Consider the following 19,533-nt stretch of genomic DNA (forward strand, 5'->3'; position numbering starts at 1 on the left):
TTCATAGGTATGCGCTCAATCTTTTAAAAGCTTTAATGAGACTGAGAGTACGAGAGTAAGATAAAGATTGTGCTAGAGAATGAGACGCTCCTGGTGATGGTGGACTGATAGATATGTAGCAATGTTATTTCTTCCGGGAGACAGTCCAGAAGGAGGAAGGTCAATTTTTAGACACGATCCCCTTGCCCCTTCTCACTTGTTGTATCATCACAGGGTGAACAGACTATTACGAGGTTCGTCGCCACGGCAGGTAATATGTAGTAGTTCGCGCTCGTTTATGATCGGAATCACTGATTTGGTTCTGGTCTTATCGAGGCACTTGTGCTCTTTCTAAATTCACTACCCAACCACCGCACCGTGCACAGTGACCAATGGCACCCAATTTCAATGTAACACTAGAGAGCACCGTCACCAATGGCGCCTGCCGCCCGGTTTTATCTCAATATGGGCGAGCAGCGTCAACAATGGCCCCTGCTTTCACTGTGACCAGTACCAGTAGTGCGCCGCCTGCTTTTATCTCAACACGGGCGCGTACTGTCACCAATGGCACACGCTTTCACTAACACTAGTGCGCACCGTCACCAATGGCGCCCACCGCCTGCTTTTATCTCAACGTTATGCAGTGGAAACAAATATATTTCCTTCCACAAAAGATGATTACATAGTCCCAAACATGTTTGCATAATTTAACCTTGAGTAAGTCTTTTAAGTGTGATGCTTTGCATAGTCTCAAACACGGCTTCAGGGCACTTCGGACTGAGACGTTTCTACAACACTTAGAGGCCTGCACGACAGAAAGGATTCTCTCCTCATGGAATGTGGGACAGATTGTGAACGTGTTTGTAAAGGAGTAATTTATATTGCTGATTTATTTCAAACATGTGCTATCAGTAGGGCTGGAACATAGGTGCAGGCCATCGACCTCACTGGTGCCTTGATTGTACTTTCAAAGTAGCTGATATAGCTTTTAAGATAGCTGTACTTTACTTTGTAGCGCACGCATGTCTTTTTGTATCTGTTGCAAAACCTCCTAAGTGCTCAAACTTTCTCTGTTCCCCTATATCCCATTAAGAATGTCACTAGTTAAAATAACAAAATATCCTAAAAAAGCGGTCAGAGACCCGAATAGTACAATACAGCTTTCTGCGTTAAAAGAATTAGCAGCACTCAAAGGTGCCTGTCACGAGGCGGTTTGAACTTCAGCACACAGTAAATGCCTCAGGACTAATAAATAAAGGGATGTCCATTGATAATTCTCTATCTGAACTACAAGGATTTATGAGTGGGCTGCAGCACCCCTTCTTCCAGCGCCACTGTATGCTGTCGAACAATAATACATAGCCCCCGGTTCCATCGACTCTCATTTTCAGTGCTGGGCTCTGGTGCATCAATTTGTTAATTCCAGGTCCCCCTGCAACAGCGCATTCAGAGGTAGGCACTCACCTTTATTTCCAAAGAAAAACTACAAACTGGGCCTTTTCCCATAAACTAGTGAATTGAATCTGACAAAAGACATTGTGTGCCCGGCTGTGTGTAGTGTCGTCAGCCCTAGTGCGCACTCCAGCCGAGCCCTCGCATCTTTCCTTAACCCCGACCTGTCAGACTGATTCCAGTGTCTCTCCCGTAGAGACGCTCTGTTACTGAGAGGCCATCCCTGTGTTCGCTTTCCCCGTTTTAACTGGCGCTGGGGTGCCACGGTGTCTAAGACTGCACCGCCCTGGAGCTGATGACTCGAACATCATAAAAATAATTTTGACCACATTAGACTTACCTGTCAAAAACGTGTAAAAGATACAGTGTCATATAGTGTGCTAAATTATTGCTGCAGCTGTCAAGCGCCTGGAAACAGCAATGGCGCGGTCAAGCGCCTGGAAACAGAAATGGCGCTGTCAAGCACTTGGAAACAGCAATGGCACAGTAAAGCATCTAGAAACAGAAATGGTGCTGTCAAGCGTCTAGAAACAGTATGGCGCTGTCAAGCATCTAGAAACAGAAATGGCGCTGTCAAGTGCGGGGAGGGGCACTAGCGCTGCAGCTTGTGACATCCCAGAGCCCGGGCTGCTGTGGGCGCTACGCTCCTCTGCGGCGGGTGCTAGCTGTAACAGTGCTGGTGGTAATAGGCCCATCATGAGCAGATCCCCTCGCCTTTGAGTGCTCCAATTTTCAGGTCATAAATGCAGTTGCAGGTTTTCTCGTTGGACGCTTGCTGGCATGGCCCGCAGGCTGTAGAACTGCTTGCCATCGGCGAAGGGCATATATTTGCAGCTGGGAGGTGGTAGGGTTTTAGCGTGGGAGGCACGGCTTAAGGTGTGCGGCCCATTTTGATAGTGGGTCTAGTGGGGACACATTTTCATCAGTATGTGCTTTGCCCCAGGAGTAGCCAGAAAATTAAATTACCTCTCTCTCACCCAGGGCACAATGCCTAAACAAGCATTAAAAATGCAATAGGTCTCGCCTTTCATTAAGTTAAAGCCATTTGCTGTGCTATACAATACCATTAGCAAAGCAAATGGCTTTAACTTAGTCAAAGGCGAGACCTATTGCATTTTCAATGCTTGTTAAACTGGCAAGGGGAAAATTTTGAAAAGAAAATCGGAGGAGTGCATTTTCCCCATAGGGTTACATTGAAACAAATGCAATTTTAAGCGGATGAAATTTAAAATAAAGCCATATTTGGCTTTAAAAATCGTGGGTCTCCGCCTAAATCGGGTCTATTGAAATGTATGCTGTAGACATGTATAATTTAAGGACATTTTGCTTGCACCCAGAGCCCCCACTGCCAGCATACACTCCAAGAGATTCACTGGGAAAACGCCTGTAGACCAGTGCTTTAAATGGGCCGGTACTCACCGGTACTGAGTATCGGCACTTCTTTGATTTATCACTGAGTGCCGGCACTTCTATACTGCCCTGGAGAGTACCGGTACTCATGAGAGGTAGGCTCATTGGCTGTGCTGGTGAGCAGGAGTGGAACTGTCTCTGGCAGCCAATGCGCCACTTCTGTAGCCCCGATCTGAGCCCCAGCTGAGCTATTCAGCAGGGCTCATTTGAATAATGTCCGGGTGCTCACCATAACGCTGTGCTTGACAGAGCAGGGTCCGTTCAGGCCTTGTGCTGTCAATCACAGTCACACTATCCTGTGCGTTCGTGCAAGCACATGAATCATGTCAGTCCCCTGGCAGTGGCAATCAGGCTATGGCCAGTCCGGCCCGGATGGCAATTAAAAAAGGCATGGTAGGTGAAGAGAAAAGATGGCTTTTATCATACCTGAGTCTTTTGTGTGTCTGCTATGTTTGTGTGTTTTCCTGCATTTGTATGCCTGTGTTTGTAAGAAAAAGAGAGAGAATCAAGACATTCTCAGGAGGTATTTTAAAGGAAATGTGTGGCACTTTGTTTGTACATGCCTGCTCGGCGACAAAGATTCATAAATAACATAAAAGGGAGAGTTGTGGGTGGGTGAGTGGATGAGTGAGTGGATGGATGAGTGAGCAAGGGTGGATGGATGATGAATAGATGGATGGATGATGAAAGCATGCATGGGTAAAAGAGGGTGGATGATTGGATAAAAGGGGGGATGATGGGTGGATAAGTGAAAGATTGGATGGATGAATGAAAGGTAGGGAGGATGGATGAAAGGGTGGATGAAGGATGAGTGAAAGGAGGGATTGAGTGAAAGGGTGGATGGAATAAAGGAGTGAAAGTGTTGATGGATAGATGAGCGAAAAGATTGATGGATTAGGGAAAGGGTGGATAAAGAGATGGATGAGTGAAAGGATGAATGGATAGGTTTGGAGATGGATTGATGGATGGATGGGTGTGGGTAATGGGTTTGGGTATGGACGGAATGGTGAAAAACTGAGTGATTGCTGAAAGACTGAATAGACAATAGAATGTAAAAGGTTAAATGGTGAACGTCAGCAGGTAAATGGTAGGATGAAAGGATGAATGGATAGATTGAAGGAAGAGACAAGAGATATCTTCTGGGTAGGGTCAGGATGATTTGCTTCATTTGCTTGGTGCCATAAGAGCTTTTGTGCGACATGGTGGTAGTTTCAGTTTTTTCCTACTCGAGTGCTCAAAAATATATAGCATTGTGCCAAACAGCAATTAACAGTATGACATTAAGAAGGTGCAACTATTGCAAAAAAAGTAAATGTTAACATATTGTCGCATTTCTCTTTCATTTGGTGTAATTAGTTAACCTGCTTTATTTATATAAACACATTTCTCATGTGTTTTGGTATGGGCTGCAACTAATATAGAAGTTGTTATGTATCATGTCTTGCCTTAGCCCAGCCCCCTAGCCACACCCCCTCACTACACCTCTAGCTCATTTTAATGAGTACCTGCACTTATTTTTTCCCATTTAAAGCACTGCTGTAGACGCCATCCCACTTACTTCTCCAAACACCTGCATTACTGTGCAGCCGTGCGCTTACTTAATTTGCAGCTAATTTTGTGAAAGAATTTTAGGTTCAAGCACAGAAATAGGGTACGGGACTGCGTCGTTGCTAAGGGTTGTTTGCCTCTTTTAGTGCGGGATGGTCACTGGCGCTCGCTAACCCAGCTAACACGAAAACTCAGCGAAACAAAAAAAGGACTAAAAGACAGAGTTGAATGGCGGCCATCTTACAATGTGTTATTATAAACGTTACAACAGCCAGGGGAACTTTTTATTCGTGAGCTTACTTTCAAGTACTCGAGTTCAATTATATTAAGACGAAAAATGATGTCAGCAATAATAAACGTGAAAGTATCAAATAAAAAGATAAATGTGGACATAATCTACCTAAAAGTAATGTAATACAAAAGTTTCACTACATGACATATAGATATATTGCGCACCTGTACTATGACTAGCTGCAAAGAATTGTGAGATGGTATACGGGAACACATTGTTTCGTATTTACCACCCACCTTCTAATACCTGTTAGGGAATTTGTTTGGTTCGGATTACGCGTGCTCTCTTGGGTTTTTCAAAGGGGAATTGGGCTCGTTTCGCACTTCAGCCCTAGCGTCATTGGCCAGAATGGTTGGGATCACTTCCGGGTTAATGTACAGGCTGGATGCCATGTGGTATGTGAGTTGGTAAAGCTCCGGCAACAGTAAAAGGACCCAGGATAGCAACAATCGCGTCAGATGTTTTAAGGTACAGATGCTGCGATTGTGTGTATATCAACGATCAAGTAAACCTTATTTATATTCGGACGTTCTCTTGTTAGCCTGCCGTCACTCATAACCAAACTTGCCTGTGCCATACGACTATTTTGTATTTAGTGAGTGCTTGCTCGTTAGGTGTTCATACAATATAAGCAATATACCAAGTTAAACACAGGAATGTGGACCGATTTTGTTGTAGCTGTTTTTGCACTTTGCTTGCTGGACACACATCTACCTACAACTTCATTTCTTTTGGGTCATTGATAAAAAACTGCTGTCTATTCACATTAGAGGAAGTATTAAAAAAGAAAGACTAAAATAAATTGGTCTTTGAGTCCTAAAATGAATTATCGTATTATTTTGTTACGTAGAACAATAGTGTAATCCCCCCCGAATGATTCCTAAATGGTCACTTCATAGCTTCTGCTCCTTTGGCTAGGGCATAACCCACAAGTGAGGTCACATCACCTCTGTTAACTCGGAGACACTTATTAACAGAAGGGTGCTTTGTTCGGGCACGAACTTTCCTTGCTTTGCTTTACAATGAACACACAGACACACAAAAACTAGCATTGGCAAAGCCAGTAGGTCTCGCCTTCAAAAGCTACCGGCTTCATCAATATATTTTAGCCCTGTCGTACAGTATTGCAGCTGGTTTTCAACATGGCTGAACGTTGGTTTTAAAAAACGCTATTACATGACCAGCACTGGCTGCCTCATAGCCTTTTTTTCTGATGTTACAGTAGGCGGCAAGCAACAACATGGGAGGACAAGCAACAATGCCAGACTCCTACTTGCACACACCCCTTGCATACTCAGAACCAGATCCAGTGGTCCTGCCTTCTCCTACCTCGCTCCTACAGCCTGGAACGACCTGCCCCGGTACATCAGAGCCTCCTCGGTTCTTGAATTCTACAAGAAACTGAAGACCTGGTTCTTCACCTGGCTCGACCTTGGCTCAGCTCAGCCTATAAAGCACCTGCTGCAGGGCCAGAATACCGTCCCATGTGACTTGTGCAGCATACAAATAACATAACAGACATTTTGCCTAGTCTCGTTATTGGGGACTTTCTGAAAAATGGCCATAATTTTACATACCAAAATTACCCTAGTGGCTGTATTAGTTGAAATACTCGGGTGAATAGCCATATAATTCTGTACCATAATATTTCTTTGTTCACATTCCAACATGGATACACCTTAGATAGAGTATAACGTTAAAGGTGAATTGACTGCACCTCTGCTTGGTTTCAGAAGAGAGGTCACAATCAAATGTCACACCCAGATTCTTTATCATGGCCATAGGAAATGGTTCTGAACTGGTAAAATTAGGCCAGGTGAAGGGCAGTTTTGAACAAGTTGCAATTTTGTTTGTGCACTTTTATTTCTGACCAATCTTGCATATTCATGCTTATGTTTGTACGTACATATAGTTTGGGAGAATTCTGTAAACATAGGTATCTCAATTTGTTACAAATTAGTACAAAACTTTATGCAGGATATATTCAAACTGAGCTCACAGTATCGCATTGGAGTGCCTGCGCTAATAGTAAGTGCTTTAGTATTAACGAATCATACATATAAGCTTGAACAACTTGAATAAACTGATTCAACTCTTGCCTTTAGTGGCAAACAATTGTCTTACACATATGCATACTGTTGTTCTGTAAACTGACACCAAAATAATTTGTGCTACAGGGGATTGGGCCTAAAATATGAAAATGTGTAGTCCTTGATCCCAAACTGTATGTACTGGGCGTCTGGCAATAGAAGATCCACAGGTTTATGTTTTCCATCTGTGCTCTACTTCTAGGAGCTCCTGCTGTGTCTGTCTAAGCAGCACTCGGTGTAGGTTTGTCACTGTTTTTACAGCCTGTTTCAGTTTGTCTTGTGTATTTCAGATTAATTTGTATCTTTGATACTCTCCCCCATCACACTGCCATATGTTAGGAATTATGATTAAGCCCGAAATCCTATTCAGTTTTTCAAAGATGTGCACGGTGCTGGAGTTGTATGTCGCCTACCCACTCTAGACCTTCACTTGTCCAAGAATCGCTGTTAGTTTGTCAGGACATGGTTTTAGAGCCCGACACTCTACTGAGTCAGCACTTATCATGGCCAATGAAGAGATTTGTAGAGTGATGGATGGTGGGGGAAAAGCCGTCATCATCTTGCTTGACCTATCATCCGCGTTCGATACTGTTAACCACGAGGTATTGACGCAACGGCTGAGGGCAGCAGGCATTGAAGGGTCGGCTCTAGCCCTATTAACATCTTTTCTGGCATCTCACGAACAACGGATAGACTGGGATGGTCTCAAGTCTGCAAAATTAGGGCTCCAGTGCAGTGTCCCGCAGGGATCCACATTGTCACCCACTTTGTTTAACCTTTATGTTACCCTTCTGGCCAGGCTAATAAGAGATCATGGTCTGATGCTTGTATCATACGCAGACGATACCCAGATAGTGGTATCAGCAACCCAAAGTGTGGATGAGACGGCGGTTAGGTTTAGGAACTGCCTAAAGAATGTCATGCAGTGGATGAGCTAAAATTTTATAAAGCTCAACACGGAAAAGTCTGAGGTAATTGAATTCGGGCAGAAGCCTTCAATTTGGAGCAAAGTATGGTGGCCCACTGAGGCTGGGAACTGCCCCCACTCTCGTAACCAAGGCCAGGAACCTTGGCTTTATGTTTGACAGCAATTTAAAATTTGCCCGACAAACTAATCAGGTGTCATCTGCTTGTTTCTTCATGCTGAAAAACTTGCGCAAAATCCTTCCGTTCATTCCCTTAACCCTCAGGAAAACGGTAATAGGGGGCTTGATTCTTTCTAGAATTGATTATGGCAACGCCCTCTACCTAGGAGCAGACAAGGGCCAGATTGCCAAACTACAGTCTATTCAGAATGCGGCGGCCCGGGTGCTTTATGGTCTTCCCAAACATTACCCTACTTCAGCCACTATTAAATTGCTCCACTTGCAGCGAGTGGATTTCAAGACTCTCTGTCTTGTACACATGGCCTTGTTTGGTGGGGGAGCTGCCGACGTGCAGCTGCTATTCAAACGGTATTTTCCTCAAAACTGCCTCAGATCAACAAATACAGGTCTGATCCTGATCCCCAAGATAAAAAAAAAGTCAGATGGGGAGGCAAGGGTTTCTCGTACCAGGCGGCCTAGCTATGGAACGTACTCTTCGTACAGATCAGACTACAATCAAACAGGAACGTCTTTAGGAAATAAATAAAGACCTGACCCTTTCCCAAACTGGCAGATTAATCAGTGTGGCCCAGCATTCTTTAACTCAGCGCCAAGACGCCTCGGCATTTGCGCGCTTAATAAATAAGTCAGTCAGTCAGGACAGTTTACAGAACTTGGGTAAACACTTTTTAAAGGCAGCTCCAACGTATATGCAAACTGTAAGTTGGATCTTATCAAGTAACGTTTCCAACAGTGCCTGGCCATTTGGGCCCAGAAGATGTGTGGGCTCCACACTTCCCCCTTGTTGCGAACTACCGGGACATCCATTGTAACTGTGCGACTAGGTGGTATGTCTCAAAGTTTGGTACTCCGGGTCTCCCTTTAGGGCAACTCTACATACTTCACTTCCCCGGTTTAACCTTATTAGCAGTGATTGCAGTTCCCTAAAAAAACCCACCCTTTTACCTTAGAAACAAAACACACCTCACTAGTGATCGTGACTTAACGTGTGTCCATAAGACTTATGGAAACATGTATGAAGCATTTTTGCAGTAGGAAACAACTGATCAGAAATACTTTTACATATATACAAAACACAAATTGCCATTTGGTAACACGTTACCGAATCACAATTTGTGTTTGCGATTCGGTATTTGGAAGGGGCGTGTTCAGGGTATTTCTTTAAAATATGAATGGGATGTATGAATGTTTTTGTGACCAAATTACTGTTGCAAAACATTCATATTTTACCGACTCTTTGAAGAAGATGGTGTAACCCGTTCACAAATGGGAAGGGTTCTTGAGGGGACCCCTTCCCATTTGAGACTGGAAAACAAATATTTTTTTAGAGCAGGTAGTGGTTCCAAAAATTTCATTTTTTTTTTTAAACACATTTCGTTTTACTTAAAAGAAAACGGACTGCATCTAAAAAAAAAAAAAATGGTGGGCTTCTGACCTTAGCAGGCCGCCATGCCTGTGTTGGCTGCGATTCCTAATGGGTCGCAAATTGTGACATACCTCATTAATATGCATGAGGTAGGTCTATTTTCAACTCACTATGAATCGCTAATGAAATTCAAAATAGTTTCATACATTAGGAATACCGTTTCCCAATTGCAGTTCAGAGAGAATCACAATTGGGAAATCAATATTTTTAAAGTTAGTAACGCCCTTAGTCCTTGCTCTGGTAAGAGCTTGAAAGGTACAGTCTCTCCAATATTGTTTGTCTAATGCAGGAAGTATAACATTCATGCCCATGAATTACTGTGAGGAATTTCACTTTTCACGTGGTCTCCATTTTTAGGTTCACCTGAGCCAGCGCATGCGCTGTCTCAGGCGAGACATTTAGTATATGGGATTTCAAAGTGCTACCAGCGCTGGCCTAACGCTTGCGTTCACGCGAGTGTGAACGTGCACAGCTGGCAGCTTTCAGCGCCAACTGGAGCGTGATTGCATTGCTTTCACTTTTGGCGGTGCTGCGCGCACCACACGCTTGTTTGCCGGCACGCGTGCGCACCCCTGCAATGCTTGTTGTTTTCTTACCCCCTGACTCTCCTCCATTTCTGCTCTGCCCAATAGTCCTTTCTTATATTGTGACTTTTTGGAGGGTCCGGTGCAAATTGCTGCTGACTCCTCTACTTAAAATAAAAGGCTTATGTGTTACTTCAAATTTTTTATTTACTGATCAATCTCGGATCTTTAATAAACATCCCACTTACATATTCTTGCATAATGATGCTTGTGAGCATACACCATCATGCATGGGTGCACCTACAAAATGAAACACCTTCTAGTAGCAGCTGCGTCATCAAACCTGTACAGCATTGGTAAAACCATGTGATCCCAAAGGCGAGACCTATTGGCTTTGCCAATGCTTGTTTTCTCTTTTTCTATGAACTAGTTTTTTTTTATAAATAAAGTGTATTAGATGTGGTTGTCCATATAGCAATACATTATTATCAAAACAACAAGAAATCAAAATACTAAAATATATTAATATACTACTAATAAAATGTCATTAAAGTTTATTACGCTAGAACCATAATGTTAAAGGCACAAATATAAATCATGTCAAGTCCTTGGTACAAGTATTAAGAAATAAGGCTATTGCTAAAGCAACCATTGCCGAGTTTAGTTGATTTTAAAATCTAAATGCTACAGTTCGGTGATTATTCTTGAAAAATAATGGGCTAAAAACTGCTTCTCATTTTGTGGTGACTGGGCGTATATTGAGCTGTAGATGGGCTCTAATATGAGTTATTGCACAAGTCATATTTTTTCTCTCTGGCTCCATCTTCTGCAGTTGCTGGCTTTTGCTAAGACATTGTATTAGTACGAAATGTAGAATACTATAAGACCTCAGTACAATGACATCTGCTTGGCTTAGAAGATGTGCAGCTGTGAAGCAGTGAAAACGCAGAAATAGTTGCAACCCAAGCTTGTGTGTCTGTGTTTGTTTGGGTGGGGGCGACAATATATTGAACAGATGGCCAAAAAATAGTGTTTCAGTGCATTTAAGGTGAAAGTGGACCTAGAGTAGCTATGTGACTCCCCTTTTTATGGTGTTCATAAGCGAGGAAACCAGAAGGTTGCTATCTGTACTTATGCTAGCAAGAAGGAAACAGATCCTTGCAACAGAAAAACTACAGAAATAAGAAATATTCTAGTCCTGTATTAAGTCCAAAGGGTCATAATAGGGACTGTAGGTTCAGGGCCTTAAAGCAGCCCCTGCTTGTTGGTAACTTTACTCTGACCATCTATGGAGGTAAATGCAAAGTTACCACTTATGTATAATTTGAGTAATCTTAGCATTTTGCTTTGCAAAGCTACTAAAGTGAAGTCTTGTTTGTTCTAAGACATTGCACCTAATGGATTTTAAAACACTGTCTGTGCTTTTTAGAGGCCTTTTAATGGAGGATAAACAGTGAGGCCTACTCCTTACATGCTGTGGTTGTGTCAGGTCTTACTTTCTGGCAAGATGACACCTGATTGTTCTAGGATTTTCAACCGTGTTATGTACACTTTGATAGCATGCTTTACCAGATGCACGGTGTGCTTCTTATTGCTTCAAACATATTTCTTGTTTAGCTTTAGTAGCTCTTGTGGATGTTTTAAACAATGTGTAAACTCTTTTGTGCAGAACACAATCTTTAAAAAAAAAAAAAAGTGGAGACCTAATTATGTACACAATTAAGTAACAGAAAGTGGTTCAATACATGGTGATGCCATTACCGAAGCAAACCCATGACCTTAATAGGTGCTGTTTTCCTGTCTAATGTCGTTTCACCTAGATAGGAATATGTCTATAAATACTATACTGTTTTTTCCTATGTATTTGTTGGTTAAGATGTTTGCAATGAAACCTTGCATACATGTTTTTGTGTTGACTATGAACTTGCAAACATATCTGTGTTGGTGTTACCTTCATCTAACCAGTTCAGATCAAAGAGATGTTCAGCTCTGACTTTACTTAATGATACATTGAATGATCATCATGTTAGACTAGCTAAAATAATGTAATACCATTGTTTTATATAAAGTGCCTTGGACTAATGCACTCTCTAAACACACATTCTCATTAAAAAATTGTAATTCTCATGAATGTTAGAATTTATTTGCACTTAAGTAGTTTGTTTAACTAGAGGCTAAGCACTTCTCACTCCCCATGACATAACTGAGTTCCTCTTTTGAGGCCCAAATACGGCCATTCAATGGTAAATAGTTGGCACCTTCTGTTAATGAGATGTATTGGATGTAAAAGACCCTCTCATATGCCCTTCTTGGAGCTAAAACAGTTGCATCCTGAGAGTTTAAAAGTCACCCTATGAAGCCATATTGCACGTTTATGTGACGATTGCACCTATAAAGAGCTGTGGTTCTGGGGCTTAAGGAAATGCACAGCACAGATCAATGTCGCATCCTCAGATTTAATGGGGACCGCATCTCCTCTCCATACATAGTAAGGTAATGTCCTCCACTCTCTACTTGTGCTCAACGCCTTTGTACCTGCCTTCTACTTAAGTCCGCTCCATCTCCCTCCTGATATACTTCCATCTACACCCCAGGTACATCATTTTACCCAAAGCACCTTCATGTGAGCAGCTTGCTGTATCTTCCATCACTGAGAGCATGTGCTCCAGTCCCTTTGCCATTCTTAGAAGGCAATAGTTAACTGTGGTAAGCCTGAGTGACACCTGTGTGGAGCTCTTATTTGCTCGCTGGACTGCAGTGTCGGCTGAGAGAGCCAGCGTATGAGCTGCTATTAGGCAGCATCAGGGACTCCTCACCTCAACGTTTACCTTTTTCACACAGCCTGCTCCAAAGCCTATCCTCATACCACCTTTACCGATGAGCTAAATGAGGTGGGTCAGGGCTCAGACTTTGGGCTGCAAGGGCAGGTTGAGTTATAAGTTTCTCCTAGCTTCCTGACTTCCTCTGACTGATGCCCACATGGCAGGTGCTGTTAACAGCATTTGCACAACACCGACTAAAGCCTTACAAGATGCTGGATGTAACAAGACCACCTTAAGATTATTCTACTAAAGTTCTTCCTTATCTTCTCCCCTAAATGTCCTGCCCTGATCCAAAAGTGTGTCACCAAATCTTTGGCGTTCAATTGTAACCTTGTTTGTTATAGGGTGCTTTACATTTTTTGGGTTCTTAAACACATTAACCTGCAGCCACAGATCAACACAATGGTATAAGGGGCACAATTCCAATTTAGACTCCACCATTGAATCAGATATTTTATTCCAGATTTCTAATGGGAACCCCAATCCCATTTGCTCTAGTGATTGAAATGCATTACGTCCTTGCTCATAGGTGTTCCAATACTGCTTCCAGCTCCCCTCAAAATTTCCCTTTATGAAGCAGCTAGGCTGGCTACTGGTCTGAGATACTATTAACATATCTCTAATATTTCCATTCCTCTGAAGTGGCTGCCTATATCGACAAGAGGTATCTTTAAGTTAGTATGCTTCAAGCCTTGTCTTTTGGAATCTCTTAAATAGCCTCTAAATAGCTCACCCGGGAAATGGTTGTCTCGGGCAGGCAATGCTACCTTCAAAAAATGAACTCACTTCTGGAAATATCAGTGTTTAAGAAACCAAATACCATTAAAAACAATCCTCCTAGTAAGTGCACCTAGGGTGTGGAACTGCACCCCACCGACCATTAAGAAAATTCCATCCTATGAAACTTAAAAAAAGATAGCCGAAAGGCTATTATTTCGCTACCAATCTCAATAGTAAGAGGCAGTATGCTGGTGAGTGTTCTATAATGATTCTAAATAATAATAATTTAACCCTGTAGATATTTATTTATTTTATTTACTTTTGAAGCACCCGAATCACCCCCTAAGGGATATCTCCGCACTGTAGGAAGGACAGCTGTCGGAACAGACCAGGTGAGGACATTTTAGAAGAGCTCAGTCTTATGAAGTTTTCTAAATGAAAGATATTCTGAGCATTTACGGAGATGACTCGGGAGTTGATTCCAGTAGTAGGGTGTTAAGTAGAAGAGAGCTTTCCCACCCATGCGAGATTTCTTGAAATGGGGAAGGAGGAGCAGAGATTTCTCTCCTGAACGAAGGGATCTAGTTGGCTGATATTGGATGAGTTATTCAGCTCGATAACCAGGTCCTTTACGGTTCAAAGCTTTGTTCACAATGCAACAGATCTTAAACCTAACCCCCTGGCTTATCGGTAGCCAATGCAGATGTTGTAAGAGAGGGAGGGAGGCTGTTCTGGCTGATAGGTTCTAAACAAGATGGGCCGCGGTGTTTTGAACTACCTGAAGTCTGTTTAGTGAAGACTCACATGCCGCAATCAGGAGGGCATTACAGTAATCTAGGCGGCTTATCACCTATGTCTGAACAAGTGTTTAACACACAGTGAGAGGAAGAAAAGGAAATACTTTGCGCAGGATGCTTAGCATATGGAAGCAGGAACTTATGGTAGCTGTCACCTGATCTTTCATCGTAAGTTCTGGTCCAGACAAATGCCCAGGTTCTTGACCACAGTCTTGGGGACTGGGCAGCACCTAGTTCGGGCGCCACCACTCTGGAGACCAAAGCAAAGGAGCATTACCGAAGAACATGATCTCAGTTTTTCCTGTATTTAACTGGAGAAAATTATCCATCATCCAAGCAGCAAATGCAGTCATACCTTCTGAGAAAGAGGCCTGTGTGTTCTTAGAGCGAGTTTTTATCAAATGATTGTAAAAGCAGGGTGGCATCAGCATAGGAAATTGGGATAAAGCCAAGCTTTCTGTCACCAGAGGTGCCACATAGATATTGAATAAGGTGGGACTGAGGCAAGATCCCTGAGGCACTCCTTTGGGAAGCTCCGTAGTTCGAGAGCGGAAGGAACCAAGATTGATGGTTTGTGTCCGATGGGTAAAAACACGAGAGCCTTAGAAAGGTTTGTCCACAAATCCTGATTTCTTTAAGTCTCCTGAGCAGAACAGAATGGGATACCGTGTCGAAAGCTGCCAACATATCCAGTAGCACCAATAGTACTGCCTGGCCATTGTCAAGGGAGTGTCTTATATTATCAGTGACGGCAATCAGTGCTGACTCTGTTCTGTACATTGGTCTACACCCAGACTGTGAGGAGTCGAGGTATCCAGTGGATCCAATATATTCTGAGAGTTATTTGTTGATGTGTGTTTCTAATAGTTTACTAAGAAGAGGCAAAAGAGAGATTGGGCGGTTGTTCGATAGATCTGCAACTGGGGCATTAGCCTTCTTTTGGATGGGGATTATTTGTGCGGCCTTCCACTTTGGTGGAAGTTGGCCCTCCTTCATAGAAAATTAAGTATTGAGCAGAACAGATAGAGGCAGCCAGCTGTTTGTGCTATAAGGAAGACTGATTCCAGCTGGAATTACACCCTTAGGTGATCCGGATTTGTCTCAACTATATCTACTGTGAGTGTAGTAAAACTATCCAAGAGATGACTATTGGTCGAAGTAAGAGGACAAAGGTTTAAAGTTTCATTCGAGGGGCTCCTACCTTCAGTGAGTTTCTCATAGATGAGATTGATTTTATGTTCAAAATGATTGGCAATCTCATCGCAAAGTTCTTGAGATGGAGGAATTTCATTTTTACAAGCCTGCCTGGTTAAGTTGTGATGCAAAATGAGCTCTGCAGGCATTTTAAAAGTTTTTGTGATAAAGAGCTATAGATGTCTTATAGATTTCTACATCATTCTGGTCATGGGAGTGACGCCAACATCTCTCCAAATTTTTACAAAGGAATTTTCCTTGCGCAGTTCCTGAGAACACCAGGCTGCATGTGGCCATCGGATAGTAATAGATTGCGGTTTCAGTGGGGCCAGGTTAGCCATGGTTGATTTTACTGTGGTATGGTAGTCTGTTAAACAGCCGTCAATGTTCCTTGATTAACAGTTTATATTTACCATTTTTTTTCATAAAGGTGTCGGGTGTAATTTTGTGCCACTGTCTTCTGAAACTATTGGGAACAGTGGAGGGGGCAGGCTCCGCCTTGGGTCCACAGATTTGGAAATCAGTTGGGGAGTGTTCTGACCATATAAGAGGACGTGGAGCCTCACAGAGAATGTTTGACGAGTTGGTCAGAATAAGATACAACGTATGTCCTGCTGAGTTAGTTGGACCTTCGTTAATCTTAAACTTCATTACTATAAGTGGGAACCTTTCACATGATAATTTGTTTTACTGTATGTTACTCTGTGTAACTGTTTTATGTATTCTCTATTTGTATAAAACTGTTCCTACTTAAAGCGCTCTGCCAATTGGGTTTTGTCTGTACTTGCTGCCCTTAAATTGGGTATTCTGGGTGCGCCACTTGCCAAAAGGTTATATTAATGTATTCTTACACACGCTGCCCTGTACAGAACTCTGAAGTCCATATGACAGACCTCGAAACATCCCCTCGCTGGCTACAGCAAGAAGTTTATTGAGATCATTGTTTTGACCTCTGTTCCCAGTCAGAATGGTGAGCAAATTAATTTGCCAATGTCCCCTCCTCAATCCTGCAACCTTTGAGGACTATTTGCCAATAATCTGTTCTAACCTCTTTAGAGTGCGTTTGTTTTTCATATCCCCAGAGCCATCAAATTGCTCATTGGATCTCTGAAGGGAAATTCAGTGCTCAAAGTTGCCATTTGCGTAGAATTGTAGTACTCCTTGTATTTGATTGGCCAATACTTATACTTTTCTTGTCTTGCTTAACAACCTCATGATAACTGCTAAACGTGTAGCAGAAGGGGGATGGGAGCACACTGCTACCTCCCAGCACAGTTCGCCCCTTTGCATCCTGGTACATGCAGTTCAATTTTAAATGCTTACTTGAAATTTTGCAGAGTGTCTCATCAAAGTTGGTGCAGGTTAGTGCTGTTAATCTCTAGACACATGTGTTTCTGGATTTCATCCTTCTTCAGTAGAGATAAAACGAAATCCATCTGGGGTTTGCTGAGAAAGCTGCCACAATCCTCTCAGGTCTCTGTACCTCTCCCTGGCGCACAGGTGCCTCCCATGAGCTCGTCAGCTCAGTGGCTCAAGGGAGCTTTTTTGATACAGAAGGGGGATGGGAGCACACTGCTACCTCCCAGCACAGTTCGCCCCTTTGCACCCTGGTACATGCAGTTCAATTTTAAATGCTTACTTGAAATTTTGCAGAGTGTCTCACCAAAGTTGGTGCAGGTTAGTGCTGTTAATCTCTAGACACATGTGGTTCTGGATTTCATCCTTCTTCAGTAGAGATAAAACGAAATTCATCTGGGGTTTGCTGAGAAAGCTGCCACAATCCTCTCAGTGGTATATTGTTTGGTTAGGAACACCAATCTGGGATCTCAAGGCTGTACGGTGGTTGGTAATACCAGTGTTTATTCAGTGGTAATGTCCCTGAAAAGATTGACTGCAGTAGGCTCACTCTATCCTGAAATATTCATGGGCTGAACAGCATAGCTAGTTAGGAAGGGCCTTACATATTTCATTAGACACATTTTACTTCTGCCCGTTGCTTTAGATGAGATGCGTGTGGTTTTCTCTGATCTTGCCATTGGTAAACCTTTTGGTCTAGAAGGGATTCCAAGGGACTTTTGCATGGTACAGATGACCTCTCTGGCACCTAAAGCTTATGAGGGTTCAGTAAAAGTGTATGGTGAATGGCTCGCTGCATCCCAACTTCATGAAAGAGTGCTATTTTATTGTTTAAGCCTGAGAAAGCTCATGATGAAAGTGAATCTTGTCAGCCCGTCACCTTGCTAATAGCCGAATCGTCATTTGCCAAATAATTGCCATACATTTCCTGCATCGTGTCCCAATACTGATCCACCAGGACCAATTTAGGAGGGTCACCTGCTCCTACTTATCATAATCTACACAGATTTCCGCAAACACCAATCTTGAACTGAATACTGTTGTTGCCTAACTAATGGTGTTCTGCAGGAGCGAATAATGCTACAGCTGGATATTCATGAGAGACGCCTTCTATTTCTGCTGCTGTTTGTCCTTAATATTGGTATTTTACACAGGAGAGATGCAGTTGTGGTCCATAATTCAGACCAAACTTGCCCATCCTCATTCTGATTGGTGTCTCAAGGTAACTTCCCAGTTGGAATAAATCAGTGTTTTTCTCTTACACCCAAAGTGACGTGTTTGATTTGGTTATCATTATAAATGGTGTCGCTTATGCATGGGCTACCTAAGGCTGTATGTTTTGATCAAACTTCCTGCCCTGTAGCAATATCATTTATAATTTGTCATTTGGGTCAGATGTACCAATAAACAAGTTTCACTTATTTATAAATATAATGCAAAGGTCAAATTCGAAGTAATTGCCACAGTACTGCTTAACTGACTTCAGAAATCACTTTTTAAAACGATGTAAAACATATATTGTTTTGAAGTCACTATAGTCTAAGAAATAAGTATTGGCACATTATTGTAAATGGCCCATTTGTTTTGTAGAGTGGTGTAAAGAAAACCATTCCCTCACTTGGTTAATTCTTTGCCATATGTCTGAGAAATGGTTTAACCCTATGCATGTGGAATATTTACTCTTCAGAAAAGCCACAGTCATCGAGTAGCTGATAGGTGTATGACACAGAAACTATGAAAGTTGTCTTCATCCTTTTGCTAGGCATTATTCACAGTGGCAATTTCAGTTTACACTTGCTGAGCTTGAAACGTACAGCTACCTTCTCAGGTTCCTAAACCTACTCCGAGAATCTACCCAAATTATGTTTTGTACTTGAGCATTCATTTGGAGAATTTCTTACTTTGCCAACAGCCACAGTGCAATCAAACTCTGCTCCTGCTGTTGACTTAGTTGGTTATTAAAATCCCCTGTGTAAGGCTTTAAAACATGTATGTAATGATGAATACTTTTGTATTGTGATAACTCCATGTATGTGTTTTTATTTTATGGTGAGTGATGTACATGCAAGTAATAAAGCCAATCGAACTAAGAAATCAAAGATTAAAGGGTATAACAGTGAGTTAAGGTTGTGATATGCCACCTGCCTCCTGCACACGCTTACTAGAATTCTGTTTCACGTTTTCCAAAGGATCCTTGGCCAACTGCAACAATGACGTCCCTCGCACAACAGCTAAAACGATTGGCTCTACCTCAGAATGATCCCAGCCTCCTGGTCCGGAAGGAAGTTGTGTCCTTACTGTTTGATTGTAAAGAAGCTGCTAACATCGATCGTGATACCTTCTTTGCCATTGGTGAGTGCATGATAGCCATTCAAACGCTATGCCGGGTTGTGGATTATATTAAGCCAACTCTTTCCCAGGAAAGCAAATGCTACCAAATCAACAGAAATGCTGTTATCAAAAATCTAAAGCAATTTGGATAGAAAGTATTAAGAAAAAAGTATGCATATTTTTCAATGTACATGCTGGAGGCCTGAAGAATATTTTCCTGGTTTCACCATTTATTTTTCTTTTGCCAAAATTAATATCTTAGTACATTTCCTTTACCATTTGAAACTGCATAGTGTTTGCTTGTTTCTCTGTAGTAACTGGAGTTAGCTATTGTAAGGATTCCTCAAACATGTGTGGCATGGAATACTTTTTTCCCCTTTACCATTTTGTCCTTTATTGACTACATGGGTATATCATGCCTATCTTTTCTAAAGCCTTTTTTGGGGTTGTTAGGACAGTCAGAGGTGCCTAAGGCAACAGTGCTGG

The 19,533-nt window shown here is 42.3% G+C and overlaps 1 protein-coding gene across 1 annotated transcript in view; it reads left to right on the forward strand.

The window, feature by feature from the left end:
- Nucleotides 1-5,012: 5,012 nt before the first annotated feature.
- The window catches only part of HEATR1 (HEAT repeat containing 1), a 326,965-nt gene continuing 312,444 nt past the window's right edge, over nt 5,013-19,533 (forward strand). The window contains exons 1-2 of the mRNA XM_085611426.1: nt 5,013-5,149; nt 18,906-19,068. Coding sequence (XP_085467552.1) covers nt 18,927-19,068 — 142 coding nt within the window. The 5' untranslated portion in view covers nt 5,013-5,149; nt 18,906-18,926. The remainder of the gene's footprint in view (nt 5,150-18,905; nt 19,069-19,533) is intronic.

This window comes from Triturus cristatus, chromosome 6, assembly GCF_964204655.1.
Source record: "Triturus cristatus chromosome 6, aTriCri1.1, whole genome shotgun sequence".
Taxonomy (NCBI): Eukaryota; Metazoa; Chordata; class Amphibia; order Caudata; family Salamandridae; genus Triturus; species Triturus cristatus.